Source organism: Aspergillus sydowii, assembly GCF_001890705.1.
Source record: "Aspergillus sydowii CBS 593.65 unplaced genomic scaffold ASPSYscaffold_3, whole genome shotgun sequence".
Lineage (NCBI taxonomy): Eukaryota > Fungi > Ascomycota > Eurotiomycetes > Eurotiales > Aspergillaceae > Aspergillus > Aspergillus sydowii.
In genome coordinates, this window is record NW_024467861.1 from 386827 (window position 1) to 409251 (window position 22425).

General features: G+C 50.6%; 7 protein-coding genes across 7 annotated transcripts; 3 read left to right on the plus strand and 4 right to left on the minus strand.

Moving 5' to 3' along the window:
* Positions 1 to 286: 286 nt before the first annotated feature.
* ASPSYDRAFT_146381 (cytochrome c oxidase subunit VIIa) lies at positions 287 to 865 on the plus strand (the record flags this gene model as incomplete). Its single annotated transcript, XM_040841620.1, has 4 exons — positions 287 to 316; positions 414 to 456; positions 664 to 699; positions 786 to 865. 4 exons carry the CDS (start codon positions 287 to 289, stop codon positions 863 to 865), a joined length of 189 nt encoding a protein of 62 aa, XP_040704264.1.
* A 1010-nt stretch (positions 866 to 1875) lies between these two features.
* On the minus strand, positions 1876 to 2756 carry ASPSYDRAFT_147698 (NEDD8-conjugating protein UBC12; the record flags this gene model as incomplete). Its single annotated transcript, XM_040841744.1, has 4 exons — positions 1876 to 2028; positions 2141 to 2430; positions 2555 to 2645; positions 2736 to 2756. 4 exons carry the CDS (start codon positions 2754 to 2756, stop codon positions 1876 to 1878), a joined length of 555 nt encoding a protein of 184 aa, XP_040704265.1.
* Positions 2757 to 3431: 675 nt separating this feature from the next.
* chsG (chitin synthase class III) lies at positions 3432 to 6512 on the minus strand (the record flags this gene model as incomplete). Its single annotated transcript, XM_040841779.1, has 6 exons — positions 3432 to 3569; positions 3632 to 4455; positions 4516 to 5362; positions 5420 to 5781; positions 5837 to 6323; positions 6420 to 6512. 6 exons carry the CDS (start codon positions 6510 to 6512, stop codon positions 3432 to 3434), a joined length of 2751 nt encoding a protein of 916 aa, XP_040704266.1.
* Positions 6513 to 12094: 5582 nt separating this feature from the next.
* On the plus strand, positions 12095 to 13405 carry ASPSYDRAFT_146188 (uncharacterized protein; the record flags this gene model as incomplete). The annotated part of the gene is made up of 2 exons (XM_040841600.1): positions 12095 to 12131; positions 12186 to 13405. The coding sequence occupies 2 exons, from the start codon at positions 12095 to 12097 to the stop codon at positions 13403 to 13405; spliced, it is 1257 nt and encodes a 418-aa protein (XP_040704267.1).
* A 437-nt stretch (positions 13406 to 13842) lies between these two features.
* ASPSYDRAFT_66401 (putative endosomal sorting complex protein TSG101) lies at positions 13843 to 15946 on the minus strand. The gene is made up of 4 exons (XM_040850362.1): positions 15854 to 15946; positions 15696 to 15804; positions 15392 to 15630; positions 13843 to 15326 (listed from the first exon to the last, which is right to left on the minus strand). Exons 1-4 carry the CDS (start codon positions 15905 to 15907, stop codon positions 13980 to 13982), a joined length of 1749 nt encoding a protein of 582 aa, XP_040704268.1. The 5' UTR covers positions 15908 to 15946; the 3' UTR covers positions 13843 to 13979.
* A 1017-nt stretch (positions 15947 to 16963) lies between these two features.
* Positions 16964 to 18827, plus strand: preB (alpha-factor pheromone receptor STE2). Its single transcript, XM_040850701.1, has 2 exons — positions 16964 to 17884; positions 17938 to 18827. The coding sequence occupies exons 1-2, from the start codon at positions 17137 to 17139 to the stop codon at positions 18339 to 18341; spliced, it is 1152 nt and encodes a 383-aa protein (XP_040704269.1). The 5' UTR covers positions 16964 to 17136; the 3' UTR covers positions 18342 to 18827.
* A 54-nt stretch (positions 18828 to 18881) lies between these two features.
* On the minus strand, positions 18882 to 21539 carry sly1 (syntaxin-binding protein). Its single transcript, XM_040846428.1, has 4 exons — positions 21281 to 21539; positions 21006 to 21222; positions 20563 to 20945; positions 18882 to 20510 (listed from the first exon to the last, which is right to left on the minus strand). The coding sequence occupies exons 1-4, from the start codon at positions 21318 to 21320 to the stop codon at positions 19033 to 19035; spliced, it is 2118 nt and encodes a 705-aa protein (XP_040704270.1). The 5' UTR covers positions 21321 to 21539; the 3' UTR covers positions 18882 to 19032.
* Between the last annotated feature and the right edge of the window lie 886 nt (positions 21540 to 22425).

A 22425-nucleotide genomic window follows, 5' to 3' on the forward strand; every position in this document is an offset into this window, starting at 1 on the left:
GATACTAAGTAAAGAATTACCCCTAGGCGTTTTTTAACCATAGGCAATTCACGTTGGGTGTTGCGGTGTCCTGCAATAAAATCAGGCCACTCAAAGCGGTCGCTTACTGTACCGGTACCGTGCCGGATCGGAAAGCTTCACTTCGGTTTAACGTCCAACATCACCATTCATTCCCTTCTTCTCTCTCCTCTCTCATCTCACCACCACAACGCAAAGCAGCTCCGTACTCTGCTGCATCCTCTCAGGATAGACTCTCCTCGTCAATTCCTACGATAAACCTTTCGCAATGGCTGCCGCCGTCGCTCCCATCACCGGCGTACGTTACTTATCCCCACCACTTTTCCGGCTGGCACTTTGGAGCCCTTCCGCCATTGCGAAGAATTGCTTAACCGGCTAACGTACCTGTCATATAGATGCTCCGCCGTGGCCTGGTCCTTGACCTGAGCACCGCCTTCGGTAAGCCCCTACCCGATAGCATCGGTCCACGCTCGAAACCCGGCACAAGCTAGAAGAGAAATCTCGCATTGGGGGTTCAGATCACGGCTTCCGAGCTTGAGATGTCGATACACCGTTCAAGTCTCGGTGGCTGCCGTATCAACGAAAACCGCCACTTCCGCTAGTTCACTACTACCAAACCAGTCACTAATTGCTCTATGTTTATAGGCTTCGGTACCACTTTCGGTTACCTCTGGTGGTACGGTAAGTTGAAATCAAACCATCCTTCCCTTAGCCCAAATAGGCTATGCTGTCGTCAATTCGTTTCTAACAGGTTATCTCTCGACCAGGCTACCACCTCCCCCGCGTCCGCGCCCGTGACGACTACTACGCTCGCCTCGAGCAGCAGCGCGCTGCCGGCCAGGTCTAGACGCCTCCTTCACAACTGTCAATCTCCTCGATTAGCCAGCCGACCAATCCCAACGATGTAGATGTCCGCACGCTTTCATTTGAATAAACATCACATCTACATCCCGCGAGTTAGCGAACAATGTCCAAGGACATATACCCGGGTTCCATCCGTCCTTTTCTTTGTCTAACACATTATACCCTGTGGATTACTGCTCAAAGTCTGTGACGGCTGTCTGATGGAGATTTGATGTGGTGTGATGAACCGAAATAAGAAAGCAAAGCTATGTTAGACTATCTGGTATCGACTAGTTTCCTTTGTTCTCTGTGCCCGCGCGTTAGTTGTATATATACACTTGTGCTATCAACCGTGGTGTTGTATACTGTTCGACCTTCGATCTTCGAGTGCGTAGAGGTGTAGATATCTTGTGGAAAAGCGTACCGCGCCAACGTGGGTTGGTATTCTCTATAGACCTAGATCTTTTATCTTACTGAATCCCATATTTAAAACCAACATTAAAGTCATGCAGCAGAGACAGAGAACACCTAATACCACATCGCCCCTAGCCCATGCCATATACAAGAGCAAAAAACTGAGGGACCGGCCCTAGCAGAAAAATCGCAGTAGTCATATTCATCAGGGAATCTATCCAGTCGCTAAAAGTAATTCATCAGATAGTAAGCCTTAATAATTGAGTGTGTAGGTAGTGGCGAGTCAATCCACAGTCCATCCCGTATTCCGTTTCCATTCCATTCCATCTATTCCCATCCAGCAACCCTGGCTGACTCCTAAGTTAGCCAGCCAGTCATAGTGCCTTCATTGCATCGCATGCATTGCGTCGCCCCACCAAATCGCTACCCGAAGGCGACGGTTCTCACCGTTGATTGATGTATTGTATGTTCTTGTCTATCGGTCCTTGACATAACGAGATCCCGACTCGTCTTCTACCAAAGAACGAGTGTGGTGGTGGTTATAACGCCGCGAAAGAGAGCTGCTCGTAGGTGATACGATATCGTATGAATACCAACTACTTATCGTAGTACCTTATCGAAGGAGACATTGCGGACGTTCCCCCCGCCCATTGAGTTCCGGACATTGCGCTTGAATACATCGCGGTTCTGCCGTAGGTCCTCCGCGGCCTCTTTATTCAGCGGATCGGACGCGTTCGGTTCGAGGAAGAGGAACTATTATCCAAACCACGTTAGCACCACGATAGGCGAAAGCAACACGCATGATCAAACTTCGTAATTCCAGAGACCCAACATAGAATATGATAGAAAAGAAAGTGAAACAGACCTGCATTCCCACAACAACAGCATTCAAATTCAAAACGGGCTTCCAGTCCTCGCGCAGAATGTTAAGACAAACGTTCCCCTCAAGATCAATATTCGGATGGTATATCTTCTGCGTGCATTTCACTTTCGGCGGGTCATGCGGGAAATTCTGGTTCACAGCGAAAGTGAAGACAAACGAGCCGCCCTTGTACATGCCCTCATCAGGCTCGATCGTGAGCGTGAAATTCAGGATGTCGTCAGGGTTCGGGAAGGCCATTTTCATTGTGTTTCCCAGGGTGAGTTCTTGGAGGTCTATATAGATAAGGAATCATATGTTAGTGGTGTGTCTGATATCTCTTTTGCTGGCTGCGGGGAAGGCATCTATCCAAAACGGCCCAACGGAGACGACACCCCGCGAAGGTGGATGCGAACGTACCTCGCTGGACACGTAGCTGCGCGGCCGTGACCTTCTTCTTCTTTTTCCCCGCAGCGCCTTCGGCATTCTCAGCCTGTTGCTGCTGTTGTTTCTGTTGGGTTGAGGCGGTTAGCTGGCGTTCGCGCTGTCGTGATATGTCCGACGAGGCAGTCGGAAGGGCACGGGGAAGAGAGCAGCATACCATAGACCAAATTTTGAGCATGGTGAATGTTGATGCAGAAAGAAAAGCAGAAAAAAAAAAAAAATCTCAGAAACAGTGTCGAGAGAACCCGGGGCTTTTATGAGGTAGTGGTGAAGATTAATGTGATGGATAATAATCAGAGGCGGCGCGGCTCTACGAGGGGAAGCGGGTGGGGTGCGGCGCTCTTAGTTGGGTTTGTCAGTGTTGCCACTAAAAGTTGAGCCGACGTAGTTTCAATCGCGGAAACAAAGTCCGTCAACGAGATTTGTAGCCGTAACGAGTAAACCGAATAAAGGGAAATGCTCACAAGTTACCTTGAGAGAAATTACTAGGCATGGAGTTCGCAAATGGATGGGAGCGGGTGGAGCCGCAGCTTGACGCTATTCAGCCAAGCCTAGATTTCTGCCTTGTACACTTTCTACTTCTCAACGAGAAGTAAGCAATCACGCTTCAGGTGTCTCATTGAATCTAACTATAACTACTAGAGGTCTACATAATCTCAAGAACTCCGGCAGCCCTTAACATGAGGATTCCAAAGGGCACAGTGCCGGACGAAGAAAAAAGAACAGTGATTGAGCATCATATGTAAAATACAAGATCACAACAAAATGTGCCAAGAATAACTCCTGGGTTCCCATGCAATACATCCACTTGCAGGGTATCTCGTGCTTGACTTTTCATTAGCAAAACATGCTTCTACCGACGGGCGAAGCAGCAGAGAAGACCCGTCTTTCCAAGGAACCAAGTGGCTCCAATAAAACGAACAAGAGCAACAACAGCATTAGACCACAGGAGGGCCTGGAAGAAACGCGCGGTACGTTCGGTTGATGTGTTCTGTAGGTTTCCGTTAATTTATTTAATGTCAAATGAGCAAATCAATCGTTATCAAAACATACCGTAAATCCGAACTTGTTCACGCCTTCGCTAGTAATGCAGACCGCCATCAGACCGTTACTAAAGAGCCAGAGAGTGACCAGCCTCGTACGGAAACTCTTGTATGAGTCATCCAGGGACTTTTCTTCCTTCTCCACCGGTGGCACATAAGGAGTCAGGGCTCGCTTGACTGTGGTCTCGAATTGACTGTCAATATCGGCCTGAGGCTTGTCAATTTCCTCAATAACCGCCTCCTTGCCTCCAGAGGTCTTCGCGGAGGGGAGCGCATCCGCTTTATCGGAACCTTTAGTACCCCAGGACACATCGTGCCAATTGCTGAAGGCGTAAACGTTCAGGATATTGATGTAAGAGGACTGGACAGCCATGTACGCGGGGAAAGACGTGAACATGTGCCACGGGTCCAAGTACATGAACGACGCAATGAAGTAAAGACCGAATGTAGCAGCAAGAGCAATAATGATAATACCAGCACCGCTGGATCCAAAGAACGAGCTCAGGAAGGCACCAAGACCGTGAGTGGTGTCGAAGTCCATGGTATCGTGATTAGTAAATGCGCGTACCACGAGGTAGAGCGCATCAACGACAACGTAGAGTTGAATGATACCAAAGACAACGAACGATGCGAGGTACGTAAACTTGGATCCCTTCGGTCTGTTTCCTAGCGCGAGAATAAACTGTAACAGGAGGAACGCGAGGTAGATGTATTTCACCAAAGTGTTGATGATAGGAGTTGCAGTGTAACCGAATGGGAAAGCAGTGTCACCGTTGCTCGGGCTGGGAGTTCCGACCAAGTCCATAATGACAGTAGTTGTAAGCCAGTAAGATGCTATCAAGATGAAAGTTAGCGTAGGTAAACGAATGATCAGTAACCGAGTCATTGACTTACCGAGAGAAAACCAGGTCAAGAAAGTTGAGAACCAATTGTACAACATCTGAAGATGGAGGAAGAACATTCGAATGATGTTGTGTCCACTCTTGTACATACGTCCAAAGTGCATGAGCGAGTAAATACCGGCAGCAAAAGAACCGTTCAGCCAACGACGACGCTGGGAGATGAACTCGGGAGCACCTTCGGGTACATCGGTTTCACCCTTGGAGGCCTTGACATATGACAAGTGCCATTTAGAACCCGCTTTGGCCACCAGTTCGAAACACAAGATACGATCTTCGGCCAAGAACATGTTCTTCTTGAAAATGTTCATGCCCTCAATACCCTTCTTACCCAGCTGTTTGGAAAGAGTGTGATCACCATGGAAATACTGTTCAAGAGGACGACCCATAATTGCACGGAATCGGTATGCGGAGAACGCACCAGGCAACACACTGACATAGCCAAAAGAACTCTCCAAAGGCTTATCAAGAATGTTACTGATCTTATACTCAAAATTCTGTGCGGCAATCAAGGGGTTAATGAGTTTCTTCCATCCCTTACCCAACATAGCGTGAATTTCACCACAAGCACCTCCAAGATCCTTGTCATTGTAGAAAGCTTCCCAGAGGTAGAGCAAAGACTTGTGGCCAGGCTTTGTACCAGCATCGAGCAGAATGCAAACTTCAGGGTTCAGAATGCGGCCGAAGGCATTGAAAAGCCATCTGTGAGAGTTGATCTTCTTGCTGTTCTTTTGCTTGAGACAGAACATCATCTGCACAGGGGGAAGAGTGCTGGGACCATCATCCGTGGGTCGGATGAGCTGCTGGTTCGGGGTGACAGAGAGCTGGGTGGTGTACTCAAACTAGTACTTGTCAGTAAGCGAATCCCGGCGAAAATAATCGGAAAAATATGAGCATACAATATGAGCAACGGTTTCCTTTCCATCAACATCACGCTTCATGACACCATCCTGGTAGATACCAACCGTGGCCAAGACATCCAAGGTGTCCTTGTCACAAGGGTCGATACCATCGAAAACAAGACAGACAACAATCTTCTGCCAGGCGGGACCACCTTTATTCCAGAATTCTGATTTCTTGAGATTGACAATATCGCGAATATTCTGCATAACACCGTGCAGTGTACGAGCGGTGAGCGTCTTATCTTCGTTATAATAGGTGATGGCGATCAGCAACTCAGTATGTCTGTTGTACATCGCCGGGCGAAGGTTATAACCGTTGTGGAGTGTGAATTCGTTGGGATCGCAAGTCGCGGCAGTGTCTAGCCAGGATTGTCAGTTATTTGATCCCAGTCCAAGTGGTGCAAAGCTACTCACATCGCATATGCGTGAATTCTTCACTTCCACCCTCAAGATCATTCCGATACTTGGCCTGAATAGCATTCTGAATGGCGCTAGGAACAGGGTAGTCCACACTCAGGACGGAACCCTGGACTAGCTTAACCTTTCTGGTAGCATAGCGACGAAGTCCGCCGCCGCCGCCGCCGCCGCCGGTGCCAGGCGCCTGTCGTTGCCGCCAAGCTTCTGTAGAAGAAGTTTCGCTACGAGCGTAGGGCGAAGCTACACGTCCTGGAACGCCAAAAGCGGCCGCAGGGTTCTCTGACTGGCCTGAGTAGACCGATCCATTACCGCCGTATGGATCATGGTATCCGGCGTCTGGAGCATAAGACTCCGTCAAACTGTATCCAGAGGTCGGTCTTTGAACTGGCGAAGCCGTCAGGCCACGCTGATGGGGGTCATCGAAGGGGCCGGCGAAAGGACTTTGCTGGCTGGATAACAATCCCCTTGAGGCTTCTTCTTCGTACTAAAAACGCGGGAACAATGTCTTAGCCCACATACTCGGTAAAAGAAAGAAAGATGAAAAAGGAGGATTCATCGCAACAGCCCGCGCAAAACTTACAGAGGTGTTGGGGTGTCCCAGATCCTGAAGGCGATGGGCATCATCGTATTCTTTGGGCCCAGGCGAGTTGGAACCAGAGCCGTTATAGGCCATGGTAAGTGTGGTTAAGGTATGGTACCTGCGATCTGGGCTTGCTCGAGGTCAAGCGAACACAAGTTGAAGCAGAACGCAAGGACTCGAAATGAAGGGGTATCAGGGAAACAAGGAGAAAAGAAAATTGGCCCCGACTCAGGAAGGTCAAACAGGAGCAGAGACCGCGTGAAGCCCACACGACACGAGAGAAAAGAATGAATATGAATAAAGATGGACAAAGCGAAAGAATTAAAAAGCGAGATGGAGCGAGAGAAGCGGATCAGAAATAAAGCAAGGCAGAAGAGGGAAGCCTTGAGCTGAGCGAGAGGCGCAGGACGAGCAGGAACGTGGAAAAAGCCGCCAGGGCTGAGGAGGAGGCCCCAAAAAAACAGACAGCAAGTGAGACAGCGTTGAACTTGAACTAGGAAAGGGAGCGACAAGAGAGTGGCTCCCGTATATTTAGCTGCGACTAGTCTTCACTTTCACCCGTGGTTAGGAAATGGAGGCGGAGGCGTGCAGGATGAGAAAAGTTGTGGTTGCAAGAGGGAAAACGGGGTTCAGCGAAGTAAAAATGAGCCACCCTTTTTTTTTTTTCTCTTCCAGCAATCCAGACACGCCGCGAGAGATTGGACGTGGTGGTGGTGAGAAGGGGAATCGGGGGCCAGAATTCCTTACCACTGGTAACTGGCCGGGGCTGGTTACAAGCGCACGCTTCCTGCAGCTCCAGAGGACTGGTCATCTATCGGCTCTATATGCATTTATTCTGATTATTAGTCGTTTTGAATTCTAGGTAGACAGTATTTATATCCCACCACCCTTCGCATCAGTCGAGTTTGACTGTATTTCCCACTGGATGTTCATGGTGTTCTGATATTATTCTGGATATTCTGGATGTACACCGCCAGGGGATAGACGATGAAATTTGCAAATCTTGAATCCACCCTCCGTATTCCGTAAGCCAATCCCGCCGAACATTCGTACCGGTAATTTGCAACCGACAATTTCACTTGATCTGTTCACTCCTTCAGTTGCGACCTGCGCCGCAATCACCGTGACCTCGTATATTACTTGGAGATTGTCGACAAAGGAACTCTTGAGTCTTGACCCTCGTATAGAACACTTTGCGCGCATTTCATTCGTTGGCCCCTGAGGCCGTTGGGACGCATAGAACCGTGCAGCAAGCCCACACCAGTATTGCAGCAGTGACCATGTCTTGGAAGGGTGCATTCCATATCCTATCCCTTGCCAATGGGGAGGGACCGTTGCCCAAGATTCCTCAGGAACCGCGAAACATGGAAGACGTCGCGTTGAGGCATGCCATTCCTAATGTTGCCGGCCTGCCGCTCTTCAGTCACACATGAAGATCAAATACTGAAGCTTCATGATGCGATCAAGCTCTGTATTCTCAGCTCGAGTGTTACTAGCCGAACACCACCGTACACCTCCAGGCGAAATATTTCAGGGGGCCTGGCGGGGTCATCCGATGCCCCCGAGCCGGTTAGTGCTTCGCCAAATATAGCAGACTCTCTTAAGAGTGACTGTGGATTTCCACCAGACTCAACCGTGTTTCGTTGCCGTTGGTCGCTCGGGAAGCGAGTTTTGCATCCTTAATTGTTGCCAAACTCGAGGAGATCGTCCAACCATCCAATCCGAGGAACGCTGGAGACTGTCAGTGGAGTCTCCACTGCCAGCGGGCTTGCTTAGTGGTCAATCATTGTTTCAGTGGCACCGCCACCCAATTTCTCCTATACGGTATTGTGCTTGGTTTTTGCAAACTCGTCTTGCCCCTTAAACCCACCCGTGGCTGAGCGGCAACTTCCCGCGATTTTGGCCGTTTTTCTAGTCGTCTTCCATTCCTATTCTTAGACTCTTAGCGCCAGCTCAGCCGGCCTGCTGGAGAAGAATAATGGAGATGCATGCAACTTCACAGTGAACAGCCTCAACATCATGCAGAGCCGCAGACCCCTCTTTCTGGACATGCACTTATTCTGACCGCTTGGGACGGGACATGAGTCGCCTGACAGAACAACGCACGATCCATGCTGTTCCATCCAGGTTCAGCTGGAAGCCTGGAGTGGTTGCATTGCAGGTTGGCCTGAATATCAAACTGACTGCCTTATGCTACCCTAAGGATCAGCGCTTTTAGTGCCAAAGGCTGAGAGATTCCAACGCCCCTCACTCTCTCCCTTGTATCTCCTCCGTGGCTCCAGTTTTTCACGTCGCTTTGTTTGACATGCGGCATCCACTTCGAGCCTTGCACAGGCATTATTTAGCATGACCTCAATCGGATACTTGAATGAGTTCTGAATAGTTGCAGATGTCAAGCGAGACCAGCCGCCCAACGGCATGGCATGTCCACATCACGGAATGTTAACGGAATGTTATGTTCACACTTTAATTGCACCGACAGTCCGACACAGTGTCTCTCCTCGACCCGCCAATTATTATTATTCTTTTTTTTTTTNAAAAAAAAAAGAAAGAAAGAAAGAAAGAAAAAGAACAATTTACTGCACGGGTTGATGATTCCTTCAGTACACCACACTGCCGCCGTCGAAACAGCTTCGCACCCTTGCAATTGGCGGTTTTTGCAGATCAGCTCAGTCGTTGTGGAGATCCACATATATCTTCTGGTCGCTCACATTGCTTTGGTTTCTGCATATGAAGTGTGCGGAATAGGCGTTGAACTGTACGCACAGAAGGGCTGCTTTGGACAGCTTCGGAAAGCTCACGCATTTTTATATGTTGGTCTTGCTCAACTAGATCTAGCAGGCGTTGTTGCTCCTCTGCAGAGATCTTTTTGGGCCGTCCAGAGCGAGGCGAAGTCTGTTGGTTCTTTCGCGTATTCTCCCGCTTAATTGTAGATACAATTGTTGTGTATGGGATATGAGGATAGCGTTTGTGTATCTCTGTCATCTTCCATCCAATTGATTTCAGCTCACAGATCCTGGCCCGGATATCTGGCGTCAATTCCTTTCGTTGGCGAGGCATGGCGTTGTAATTCTATATAGATTCAACACCTGCTTCGATTTCAACGTGTTGTTTTGAACGGCAGAATAGCTTCACCTAGGCCTAATTAGGAAGCGGCTGGGTACTAGCGTGTTTTTTGGAATATGTGGGGCGACGCAACCTTTTGTCATACCACTGTACTCCGTAGATGGACTTCCTGTACCTGGCAGTTGTGCTTCGGATGCAGCCGAGTCCGGAAAACTGAGCATATACCGTTCCAGGTGGCAACAATATCATGAGCTCATACCTAGGTAATCGGGAATCCTTTGTGCGTTCGGTACATCGGTCAATATCGACTTCACATAGTACTTAAGAGTTGGCTTTCAGGAGGAAAACTTGAAGACAAATTTGTGGCATATAAAAGCCATACAGAAGAACGACTGGATGCCAACTGGTATATTTATCGTCGAATAGTATCATTTCATATTCGATAAAATTAAATAAAGCTTGGATGGTATAGCATGCAATGGGTGTGGTCTACATTATATAGGTATTGGCCGTTGTGTGAGCTGCCAAGTCGTGGGAGAAGTGGTGGTTGCGGGAATATATATCCATTTCCTGGTCTGCAACACAATCCTCAACGATCCTGAACAGGTGCATTTCCATCAACCGAACTTGGGCAACAACCGATGCAACAGTGTCAAATCCGCTATCCGACTGGTTATATTATTCCGATAACAGGCACACTAGATTTTTGATAGATCGCGTTTAACGTTGGGCAACAGCCCTGCACATATTGGTCAGACTGAGATGCCCCATCACCACGCATGCCCAGACAAATGTGCATCATGCGGCCTTTAAATTTGTTACTCTTGCACAACGCATGCAGGAAAGCTGTATGATCAACCTACAGCCTCACATTGGCACACTGGCAGTGAGTTGGCCTCCCCACTCAAGGCCGACGCTGACAACTCTTGAGCAACAGACAGTGGACTGCATAATGTTCCGAGAGAGCGAACCTTGACAGAGCGACAGGACGCCGCTTCACCACAATCTGAGATCCAATCTCGCCAATCCACACGTTGGAGTCTGGACTCTGGACAATCATACAAAAACGAGATGGAGACAGCCACTGAGGAACGAATCAGTGTTGTGAGACTTACGGCCTTGGCAATCATGCGCCTTGAATAATCAGCCTCCAGACTCCACCATGATCTGGATTCTCGATGGCGGACGCCAGCAAGCCGGAAGAGGGAAGGATCGAAGGCAGTCAACGTTGGCATGAGCGCTGCCTCCATCTCTTTGATTACCTGCCGTCCGTGCCTGGGGCGGAGAAGCGCTGTGATTCGACCAAGTGCCCCGGTGTAATCTCCCTAATCTCCCAGAGAGAACGTGGGTTGGTCCAGAACCACTCGCTGGCTCCAGGAACCACTATTGGGACACGCCCGCCAGCCTCTCGCGCACGCCCTGCACAGACGGGAATCTGGCTCAATCAGCAAGGACGGTGCGTGAGATGAGACACCGGACCGCCTAAGCTACATGCTAGGGGCCCTGGCTAGACTGACTTTGGCCTGAAGCAGTTCGATATGGCTGGGTGGGCTGTCTGATCGTCCCAAACGCCTGCCGGAAAAGCTGGAGGGCAATGGACTTTGCAACGAGTTGGTCAACTTGTCACAGTGTTGGCTCTATACCTTTTCTGGACTCGCTAGCGGCTGCGTGACTGGCTCGCTCTTTCATGTCGCGCATCAAGACCGAGAGTTTAATATAAAGAAACCAAGAAAATTGGTGAGTGGTGACACAGCCCCGGCCTCATGATATGGTCGTGAAATAACAGGGAGCGACGTATGTAGTACAAGAAACGACTCCATATGAAGGCATATTGAACAAAGCCGAAACCGTGGAGGAAGCGTGCGAGAGTGCGTGCGCATAATCGAGACTGTCTCTCCTTGGTGCCTTTAATTGTCGTCTGGCGCTCCCTCTTCCTTCATCTCCACTCCCGCCAACCCCCCAGTTGATGAGACAACTTGAGGCCTTTTCTCTTTCATCTCCTTCTCTCGACTGCTTTATATTATTCCTTTCTTTCTATCGTACTCCGACTTCACCAATATACTTTCTATCTGCGCCGCCCGGTTCTTCGCATCGTCGAGGGATTGCTTCCCCCCTCTCGGATTGCTTCGTTCCCCTGAACCGTCGTTTTGCGCTCGTACCTGACCTCCGCCAAACGCGTGTTCAACGACGTCAACCTCCTGACAGCAGACCACCAAGCAATTTACATTGAGCCACCCATCCTAACGACGCAAGAAATTGTCCGATTGGGAGGACCCCGGCCTTGAATTTTGATATATTGAATATTTCGGATCCACTAGACGGCAGACTATGACCATTACTGCGTATAGTCGCCCGTTTTAGTGTACCAGCCTCGACATATTCAGTGAAGAACATCGATTCCCTTTCATGATCCAACTATAACTCCCACGACTCGACGTCTGGAGTATCCGTACACTCGTTCTACATAACATACCACGCCCTCGACGCCGTTGACCGGCAAGCCACTCTTTTTATTTTTCAAACACCGTTTAATACCCAGCGAAGCCTTCATATTCGTCACGACAGCACCTTGAGTTCTTTGTTCAGTTACTGTTTCAAAACATTTCACCATGTCACCTCACGCTATTGATCCCCTCTCACCTCACGGTATGTGCCGCTATTGTGTCGACTGCTAAGAAATGTGTCGCTAACGAAACATAGCTTTGTTTGCCCGTGCCGCCTCAGGCTGTAAAGAATGTCCGCAAGAAGCTCCTACATGTGACTGCCCATCGGGCACGACATGCATGATGACGGCACAGTCATGTAGCGAGTGCGCATCTATAAACTGTGTCAAAACATCTACAGGCAGTTCCTCAGACTCACAGGAGAGTTCATCTAGTGGGGGAGGAGGTGGAGGAGGGGGAGGAACCAACGCGGGTGCCATTGCGGGTGGTGTTATTGGAGGTGTTGCGGTGGTTGGCATCATCACCTTTCTGATCTGGTGGTTTGTCATCCGTAAAAAGCGCCAACAGCAATCGGACGAGTCGGAGAAGAGCTCGTACGCTCCCCGTGCTGCTGGAAGCGCCGCCAGTGGTGCGCAATCAAGGAAGTCAACTCATTCGATTGCGTCGACCGTTTTGACTCGAGCGTCGAATGTTATTCAAATCGCTTACATTCCGGGCGTGACGAACCGATCTCCTCCGGACACACCTCTCGTACCGCCTGTTCCTCCTCTCCCTGGCGCGTCGGCCGATCAGCATTTCTTCATGCCTGGGGATCTTCGCGACTCTTCCTGGTCTGATATGACCGACCGCCGTTCCATGGCCAACACTCTACGAAGCAGTGTTGCCACGACTATTTACCGTAACGATGCTATCGTGAGCCCCATCCCTGCTCAGCAGGTGACACGCACTCGTGCGGCCGTGGTTAGCGTTCACAATGGCGGCTCACCTCAGACACTGAGCCCTGATGCCCCCGCCGTTCCCGCTATCACCCAGTCGCAGCTCGCCAAGGCAGGAGTTACCGATGCAAACAACAATAGCTCAATTGTGGGCCGTGCTGTCACTGCGAAACCCGTCATGGTGAAGACTCTTGGAAAGAAGAACAACGCGGCTAAATCGTCGCCCGTTCAGCCTATTGAGGAGCAACCCGAATCTAATCCGGAACCCTCGTCCAGCACCTCTCCTGCTGATGACACAACCAAGAACGACACATCCAACAATACCGAGACGACAAGGCGATCTCAAGCCCCAACAGTGATCGAAGACTCACCAGCTATCATCCAAAGCCCCTTCAACGACCACACCGAAACACCAACTGAGACAGACAACAAACGCAACTCGGCCTTTTTAGACGGGTCCGACGCAAGTACGAAGCGACACAGCGGAGCACCCCCTCCCCGTGTGGAAAGTCCCTTCGCAGATACAAATGAAGTGAAATAAACCACTCCAAAAGAACAGCTCATTTTATCTCCGTTTATTCACGACGTCTGATTCTTTCTTTTTGCTTGGTGTTGGGTTATTGCTTGGCGCACGGGGGGTGGAAATCTCAATCTCATCATTTTGTTTATTGTTATAGATGCAATGCTCTCGATTTACCCTTTTATTTGACACCGCCACCTTTTCCTCTCTGTATATGAATGGCTACGCTACGCCTCCTTCATTTCACCTTTTTTTTTTCTCTCTCCATTTTCCATATATCCATCCTATCTGGTTACTGTTGACTCCGAACAATATCTACCTATCTACCTACCTATCTACCTATCTATCTTTCTCCTTCTCTACTATCCTTCAGATTGTTTCTTTCCCGCTTCTGTAGTGAATGTACCTTACGTCTGAACTGACCTTTTGATGACTCGAGTAAGATGAAAATCCGTAAGGCGCATTTCTTAGTAGTAGTATATGTAGTAAATCCCTAGGGATGTAAAGTATAGATGTTCATATCATCTACCAGTAGATTCTGATATAATCTCTAAAGTAAATGCTATCACATAACACATGATGCTATTTATATCAACTAATACTCCTCTAACCCCATCCCTTTCCCAATCTTTCTGATCAGTGCACGCTTCATGAATGCCTCACGAGCTAGACCACGGGTATGGCGGGACCAGGTCTCGACGCCGATGACGCCCTTGACGAGGGCAGCTTGGAGAGCGTAGATAGCCTGCTGAATGCCTCGTTCTTCCGCAACGAGGTCGTAGAGCTGTTTGCCAACGACTGTAGGGGCGACGAGGATTTCGTCGATTGCGGGAGGGCCGGTAGAGGCGAGGTCTGAGCTTGAGGAAGGCTGGGCTGAGGAGACGCGGGACTGGGCGTCTGCGATGACGGCGTCGGCGCGGTGCAGGGATTGTTGGAGGACGGAGGTGTTGGATTCAAGTGTTGAGTTGAGGGTGTTTAGGGAGGAGATTTCGCCTTGCAGGGTTGTGATTGCGGCGTGGAGAGAGTGGGATTGAGAAGTCAGGGAGTGGGCTGCGGATTCGGAGTGGGCGATGTTTGCTTGGAGGGTTTCGGTGAGGGCTTTGGAGACGGCTTGGAGGAGAGCGTCCTTTTCTGGGTTTGGGGGGATGGGTGGAGCGGGGCCAGTGGGCGCGAAGGATGGGAGGTCGAGCTCGAAGGGGGATGTTAATAGATCTTCTGCTGCGGGTTTTGGCTGCGGGGGTGGTTGCTGGCTGGCTGGAACGGTTCGAGGTGGCCCCTGATGAGGTGGATGGGGCTGTAATTGCGGAACCGAGGGGGGCGGTTGGTGATATGTCGGGCGAGGAAATACCTGTGACCCCTGGAGTTGAGGAGGTTGACTAGGTGGAGCGATATCGCGTGTTCCATTCGGGCCTTGATAGTAACCGGGGCCCGGAGGAGGAGCGGTATGTTGCTGTATAGGTTGGAAAGGTGGTACCTGCGCTTGTGGAGGATATGACCCTCCAGGTGCATTGCCTTGATGAGGTAGGTACTGGGAAGTCCTGTCCTGTGGACTCCCGATAGCGCTGTGAGCCTGAGAAATAGACTGTCGATGGCCCTGCTCCTTCGGTGGTAATGGAGGTAGCGATGGCGGAGTGTTGTGATGTTGCACTTGAGCGCTCTGTTGCGGTGTACCCGTAGCGCTTGGTAGCTGGCCCGGTTTAGGAGGGGGACGCGGTGGTACTGGGGAAGCAAGTTGAGGGGATTGGACTGCGGGCGACTGAGGCGCTGATGTCCGAGTGGACGAGCTTGCGAGTTCCGGGGGTAGGGGAGGACGCGGAGGGGGCGTCTGGACCTGGTGCGCCTGCGGCTGTTGCGGTACATGTTGCGCCTGCTTGTATTTCACCGGCGGTTCCTTCGCGAAGACGTCCTGTAGAATCGACAAGAGATCGATGATAGAGGAGCGCTGCGGATACAATAGTCAGAAACTGGAGGGCAAAATGACTTCTCCCACACGCCAATTGTACTCACTTCCCAAGCCCCAGCCCAGTGCGCTAGATAATGGTGATAGACCCTCCCCTCCAACGTCACATGCTGGCCCACCCGAACTGTCATATACTCTGTCGGCCTCACGTAGACAATCGGTGGCTCGCGGGGATAGGTATTCGGGATCCATAATGCGATAGGAAATTTGAAAACGGTGCCGCGATAGTTGACGGGTAATGTTCCTGATAGTTGCAGAAGGAGAGCAGAGAACCCGGTCTCGTAGGCTGCACAGCACGGTGCGTCAATAACTGGATTTGCTAAATGGGTACAAAAAATGGCCGAAGCTTACTGTAGACAGCGGTTTCAGGGGCGAGGGTGGGAAATTTGGCCAGGACATTTGCGACATCGTAGTAGGTGCGGTTGGGATCCTGGTATGTTTGCCTGGGGTCGTAATGGTCCTGACTGGGTTAGCGGAGGTCATCCCAGTCGAAAATTCCCGCGACTCACCCTGATCAGAACACTGTACAGCCAATTCAGCGTCCTCTGCGGGACCGAAGCCATGGCGAGGGAGCTCTGGGGGCGGGGAGTTGATCGATGGACATTGACACAATTGGAAGCTCGACGGGAGAGCATCCCCGCACTCTTGGCCCTTAGTCAGTCCTCGTGCCTGAACTAACTACGTACAAATCTCCAACACCAACTCCGGAGACAAAATTATATTGTACACCTGTGTTTATGCAAACATTCAGTTCGCGCATCTGTGCTTAGGCGGAAAAGCCATCGGCGTGGATAATGAGCATTGTTTACGATGAGGTTGCCTACGGCCTCAGTGCGAAGACCTCCCCAGTCGAGAGTATGGCGACTAGGCCGACCGGAGGACGCCATTCCACGTTGAGACTTTGCGCATGGTCAAGAAGATCAAGGAGGTCAAGCAAGGGGAGCTTGAAGTGAGTTCAAGCGCATGTTGGCGTTGGAACTTGGAACAATCTCACCCCCTCTGGCTCACAACTGCCCCGGCACCGACGATCCGGCATGAACGACGCTCTGGAGGAATCTGCTACCTAGGGAGAAATCCAAAATAGACAGGAAGCTTTGGACTATGGGTTAATGGCGATCTCGCTGGTCACTAGTCGCTACTCGCTACCCTGGGGCGGATGTCGGTCTGGAATGCCGGGCTGTCAGACTGGCTTCCATTTCCGGCCTCCGGCTGTGTACTGTTTCTCTTTGTCTCGAAATCATGGTTTCGATGGATGGGCTCCGAGGTTATTTTTGAAAGAGGTGCAATCACGGTGGACCATGGGAGACACCTTATATTATACTGCGCCATGGGGTTGCGCTGGTGACGTCGTCCGCGACACCTATTGTTCTTCCGCCACTGCTTGCTATTGTTCGTCTCGAGTCAACGCTGGGGCCCCAACACAACCAGCCTGGATTGTGGGTTGAGGTGACGACCATGAGTGCCATCATTGTCTTGGCGTGCAGTGAACCCTAATATTGTTGCATTTCCTCCTTGCCTGCTCTTTATATTGTTTGTCTTGGGTGTTACACCACGACAGCAAGACATGGCGATATTTCAATCCGTGCGGCTGCAGAGTCTGTGATTGTCCATAGGAACACCCTTCAGACCTTGCAGGAGAACGTGCGTGCTTAAAGCTTTTATATACAAATCTTCCTTCCTATACCATCTTTCCCCCCGCAATCTCTTTGGCGAGTCCCAAGCCCTTTGACAGTCTCTTGCGAAACGGACCAACGACCCCGCCTCACTACGCCTGCTCCTTGCATCAGCTATCATGTCTTCGGGTTTCGATCCCTGGACGCAAAATGTCACTTTCCACCTTGCGGATGGAACCCCTTTCGACGTGCCCATTGGCATGGTCGACGACTTTGCTCAGTATCCGATCCGGGTGTGCATCAACTACGGCTCCCAGCTTGGAGCAACTGTCGTTCTCCTGGTCATACTTCTTCTGCTGACTAGAGCTGAGAAGCGTGCTTCCTATGTATTCTGGCTCAACTGCCTCGCACTGCTCCTCAATTTCGCGAGATTGCTCTGCTCGATCATCGTCTTCACCTCGGGCTTCTTGAAGGCCTATGCGGTATTCACCGGCGACTATTCCCAAGTCCCTACCTCCGACTATGCAAACTCCGTTCTGGGTGTCATTTTCGCGGCTCTGCTCCTGACGGTCATCGAGATATCGCTGGTTCTTCAAACGCAGGTTGTCTGTTCGAACCTAAGACGCATCTACCGTCGTGCTTTGCTTTGCGTGTCCGTCGTTGTTGCCCTCATCCCAACCGGATTTCGGTACTGGCTGTCCGTTGAGAACATAAAGAGCATTATCCTTTCGGCCAACAGTCCGGTACCCCTCAACTGGTTGGAGAGCACCGCGAACATTGTCCTCACCGTGAGCATCTGCTTCTTCTGTACGGTCTTCATAACAAAGCTTGGATTTGCCATTCGACTCCGCCGCAAACTCGGCCTCACCGAATTCGGCCCTATGAAAGTTATCTTCGTCATGGGTTGCCAGACCATGATCATCCCAGGTACTACCAACCCTCAAGTGGAAGGTGAACCATCAGCTAACCAACCCTAACAGCCATCTTCTCAATAGTAAACTATTCAACCGACGTCCCAGAACTTTCCACCAACATCCTAACCCTAGTAACCCTCTCCCTACCTCTATCTTCCATATGGGCCGGCACAACCCTTGACAAACCCAACCAAACCTCTTCCAACGCCCGCAACCTGTGGCAGATTCTCTCTTTCTCAGGATACAGGGGAAGACACCAGCACTACACAGTGACATCCTCTACTTCAACCGCCAGACAGTGCACCCACTGCTACTCCGACTCACGACCCTTGACGGAGAAGGAGGATAAGAACAAGAAGAAAGGTTTCAAGAATGATACTACTTCATTTTCTTCTGAGCAGTCTGGGATAGCGGTTGAGCATGATATTTCCGTGCGGAGTGCAAGAAGGGACTCGCTTGGGATCGTTTGATAAGGCACCGCTGCTTCTTTCTTTTTTCTCTCTCTCCCCCCCTTTCTCTTCTCCACTTACATACGTAAACCATTTATTCTTTATCGTCTCTTTTCATTCACCTATGCAGCTGTAGCTGCCCATTACTCAGGTGCATAATGGGGGTTATTTATTGTTGCGTTGATATTTAGCTACCACGCCGAGTTGGCTGGACTTAATGGGCTATGGTATGCATGGGACGGATGCATAGCGAGCGGGCCATATATCGGATCACTTTCTTGTCGCTTCTTTTTTTTCCTTTCTAACATCTTGCTGTTTTCGCTTTCCTTTTCTTTTACGTTCTACCGCTCTACTCGCCTCGATTCGGCTTGGCTTTGACTTCGACTACATAGTTGGTTGGTCTGACCTAGTTATCGCTGAAGCGAGTAGCCATTAATTAGTCTACTTATATAGTTAGGTAGTAAGGAATATTAATTCATATGCTACTCTCACTTTCTCATTTTGCAATAAGTATTCCATTTTACGGAGTCTTAACGAAAACAAGCAAGAGAGTAAAAAGTAGTCCTATTCACAAGTTAAGTTAAGCTAGGCATTAAATTATAGCAAATTCAAGTTGTGCGAGAGGGGCAAAAATCTATCGTAAACACAACTACATCAATAGGAAGGAAGCAAAAGAGAAAAGAAATAGCCATATCAAGAGTCATCTAGATATCTAGCCTTCCCTTCCCAATTTCGCCAGGGACTCAGTCAAGAACTCATTAGCATTCATCAAGTCTGTACTTCCGTAGACAACTCTCCGTCTCGGGCCACCAAGAGGCTCATTCCCGGGGCGGTTGTTGTTCGCTCCCTCATTGCCCTGTTGCCCGCTTGTGCGCTGTACCCAGTCTTGCAAGTTGCCGTACTCATCCATACTTCCACCGCCGACCGTGAAGACGATTGCTTCGTTGAAGGCTTGGCGGCGCTGACCGAAGCTCGCTCCTGTGCCTGGGCCGCTGGACGATCCTGATTGGGCGTTGCGGGAGGCGGATGCAGGGGGAATTGTTCCACGGGCGTTGGTGCTCCTTGGGTCGAAGTATAGGTAATTTTCTGTTTTTGCGATTGCGGAGCTCGATGCAGCGGTCGGGTCCATGATCGATTCAGTGATTTTGGTTAGGGTTAGGTCTTTGTTGGCGGGGAGGAAGTTCTTGACGCCGGAGATGAGGGAGTCGAAGTTGGCGCCGAGGGCTCCGGATGTGATGCGGTCAGTTAGGCGATTGGAGAGCGAAGAGAACCCGCGGAAGATATCTGATGATTGCTGTTGTGGAGCAGCTGTGGTCATCATTGTCATGCGAGTGAGTTCACGGACCTGCCTGACATACGCGATGGAGCTGACGTCTTCGACTCCTGCGTGGGTGAGTGCTTCTTCAAATTGGCTAATGTCTGCCCTTGAGAGTTCGGTTTCGGTGCTCAGGAACCAAATTAGGAAAATTCGAAGCTTGTCTGTTGGGTTGGTGCCTTTGGCAGGGTCATTGACTAATTCAAGCATTTGGGCTTTGGATTGCTTCGTGATGCTTTCTTCAAGCTCGAAGAAGTTATCTAGTTGGCGGTCCTTGATGCCTTTCAGAAGAGCAGTGGCGATGTTCATGTGCATGTCAAGAATTGACTTGCGTTCTCGCAGCTCTGGGAGAAGGGTAATGGCGGCCTTGAGGTGCTGCGCGGAAGCACTTGTGTCAGCCTGCAGATCCTCGATCGATGAGGCTCCCGTCTTCCTTGTGACTTCAGTGGCGTCCTCCTTATACCGTGTTAATTCGGCATCAATCTCTTCTGCAACCTGCGGAAATGGAGCACCCGCGTTACGCTTCCAGAAGAAGTCATTACTGCCGAGGTCATATGCTTTCTTTGTAGTGCCACTGGAAGGGTTCGACTCGTTTAGAGGCGTTTCTACCGTTATACGGTTCAGCCGCATCTGGAGAACATCCTGCACAAGCGATTGGTAGGTCCACGAGTGAGAGAGCATCGGAACCAGATCGACGTTGCGGTCGACGATAACTAAGACCGGCCGCGCGGAGGGAACGCCGGGAGTGGACTTTTTGTTGGTTGAGAATAGGTTGTCCTTGGAATTTAGTATGTGATCGCGCAACTTGCGATCCAGCTTCGTTGCGATAAGCTCCGCCGCGCCGCCTTTAGGACATCTGATGATTGGTATGGCACCTGGATACAGTCAGCAAGGGACACGCTTTTGTCCGATTGCGGTCTCACATACCCATCGTAACGCTGACACTGAATAGCCCGCTGACAATCCTATCAACCAATTCATCGAGGTCGGCATCGCTAGTCTTCGCACTGTTGATTCTCCAGTAGGCATCATTCCCCATGCCTAGGCTGAAAAGATCTGGCTCGGCAACAATGAAGTTTAGGTACTGATCATAGACCTGAGAGATGTGCTCAGACGTTCCGGTTGTTGCTATTTGAGACGCAAAGTCTTCGAGAAGCGGGCGGGGAACGGAGGATAGGAAATTGATGTAGGCGGGGGAGTAGAGGCCGCGCTGAAGGTCGCTTGCAATCGCCTGGATGTTAGAAGCAGTAGGTTCGACAAGGTAAACAACTGGGACGTCGGGAATAGGGTATCGAGTAGCATTGATGCCCCTATTAAGACTTGGTTAGCGCAATGTCGTCTCGCAGAGGAGTAGTGGGAGTAGCGCATACAGATGGATGGTTACCCCCCAAGCTCTGAGATCATTGACACGCAGTACACTGCTGATAACATCCCGGCCCAGATTGTCAAATACCAGCACCTTCCAGATCGGGTCGCCATCCTCGTTGAGTATAGGAGTTGAAATGAGGCCTTGTGCGGAGGTTTCATGGGTGGCGTCCTCCGCGGTGTTAGGGTCGTGGTTCAGGTTAAGGATTTTCTGAATGGAAGCTGAGATACTGTTAGCCAGGAACAGCGCAACGGAGTGGTGAGCGAGTCAGAAACCTACCGACCTGACGGTCTCGTAGAGAGGTGGGCTGTGATGCCATGGTGCCTGTTCTCAGTTTACCTAGCTCCAAAGCTGCTCATGACAATAAGAAGTCGCCGATAGCACGAGGCACTACTTCAGCAACCGAGGTAAAAGTGAGATAGCTGGGGGTGCTCGCAGCCGCAATCCTGAATCGCAAGAGAGCAACCGCGGGAACAACAGCTCAGCGCGAGGGCATCCAAAGATCTAGACAGGACTATCTACAACCACTCCACCTGGCCTCCTCTGGGAGCTTCCCGTTGAGGAGAGCCGGCTGAGGTAATCGGGCTAGGCCACTTTTGACCGCGGCAGCAAACAGAGCAAACACATCACGTGCACCCAGCCGGCGAGCTGAAAGGGGGAATTTGCAGCTCCGCCCACTCAGTGAGACCCAGCCATCCCGTCACCACTACCACCTCCCATCCCCTTCCCTAACCACTCAACCCTTCCTGTAAAGCGAGACAATGCTGTTTAATGGCAGCTCTGAGCGGTCCCTCTGATTAGGGCCATTTCATTCCATCTTTTAAGGAAACTTCAAGTCTAGGAGAGCCCGTACGAGAATCGTACGAGCGGGAAAAGGAGTCAAGGCTGAAAGGGAAACTGAAGAGGGATCGGTTAAGAGGATACTTTGGGAAAGAAAAAAGCAGAAACCCAAGAGGAAAAGGGAGCAGAATTATTTACGTCTATACGTCTACTTGGACGGACAGTACTATTTGGTCGGTGTATTCGAAACTGCGTTGCTCCAGCTTGTGCATCGCGAAGAGCCCTTCTTTGTTCTGGTTTTTTTTATTAAATAAGAAAGGCGAAGAGGGTGCAGCAGCGTGGAACGAAACTCGCAGGCATTCCAGGACCATCGCCTGCGTACCTTAACTTGCTGCTAAGCTCTCAGAGTCAGCAGGAGCACAGAAACCAGCAGTGAGCACGTCAAGCACGTCAAGCAGTCAACCCCGGCCAGCTCCCACGGTGGACGCCTGCACAAATCTTGTCCCAGTGAAGGTTCCTGCCCTGCGCTGTTCCTCGCTCGGTCGCAGCCAATCAAACACCGCAAACCGCCTATTCCCCAGCGGGTTAAAGCGGCACTGGATCCTTTCCTAATCGGGGCTACAGCACGTGCGAGGCGATACCTT

Excerpts from the sequence above, each read along its gene's own strand:
- ASPSYDRAFT_66401 (XM_040850362.1), bottom strand. The coding sequence starts at position 15,907 with ATGGCTTCGGTCCCGCAGAGGACGCTGAATTGGCTGTACAGTGTTCTG. Across the intron at positions 15,805-15,853 it reads TGTACAGTGTTCTGATCAGG|GACCATTACGACCCCAGGCA; the intron begins GTGAGTCGCGGG and ends TAACCCAGTCAG. Across the intron at positions 15,327-15,391 it reads ACTGGGCTGGGGCTTGGGAA|CGCTCCTCTATCATCGATCT; the intron begins GTGAGTACAATT and ends TTGTATCCGCAG.
- preB (XM_040850701.1), top strand. The coding sequence starts at position 17,137 with ATGTCTTCGGGTTTCGATCCCTGGACGCAAAATGTCACTTTCCACCTT. Across the intron at positions 17,885-17,937 it reads CCAGACCATGATCATCCCAG|CCATCTTCTCAATAGTAAAC; the intron begins GTACTACCAACC and ends CAACCCTAACAG.
- sly1 (XM_040846428.1), bottom strand. The coding sequence starts at position 21,320 with ATGGCATCACAGCCCACCTCTCTACGAGACCGTCAGGTCG. Across the intron at positions 20,946-21,005 it reads TGGGGGGTAACCATCCATCT|GGGCATCAATGCTACTCGAT; the intron begins GTATGCGCTACT and ends AAGTCTTAATAG. Across the intron at positions 20,511-20,562 it reads CAGTGTCAGCGTTACGATGG|GTGCCATACCAATCATCAGA; the intron begins GTATGTGAGACC and ends GACTGTATCCAG.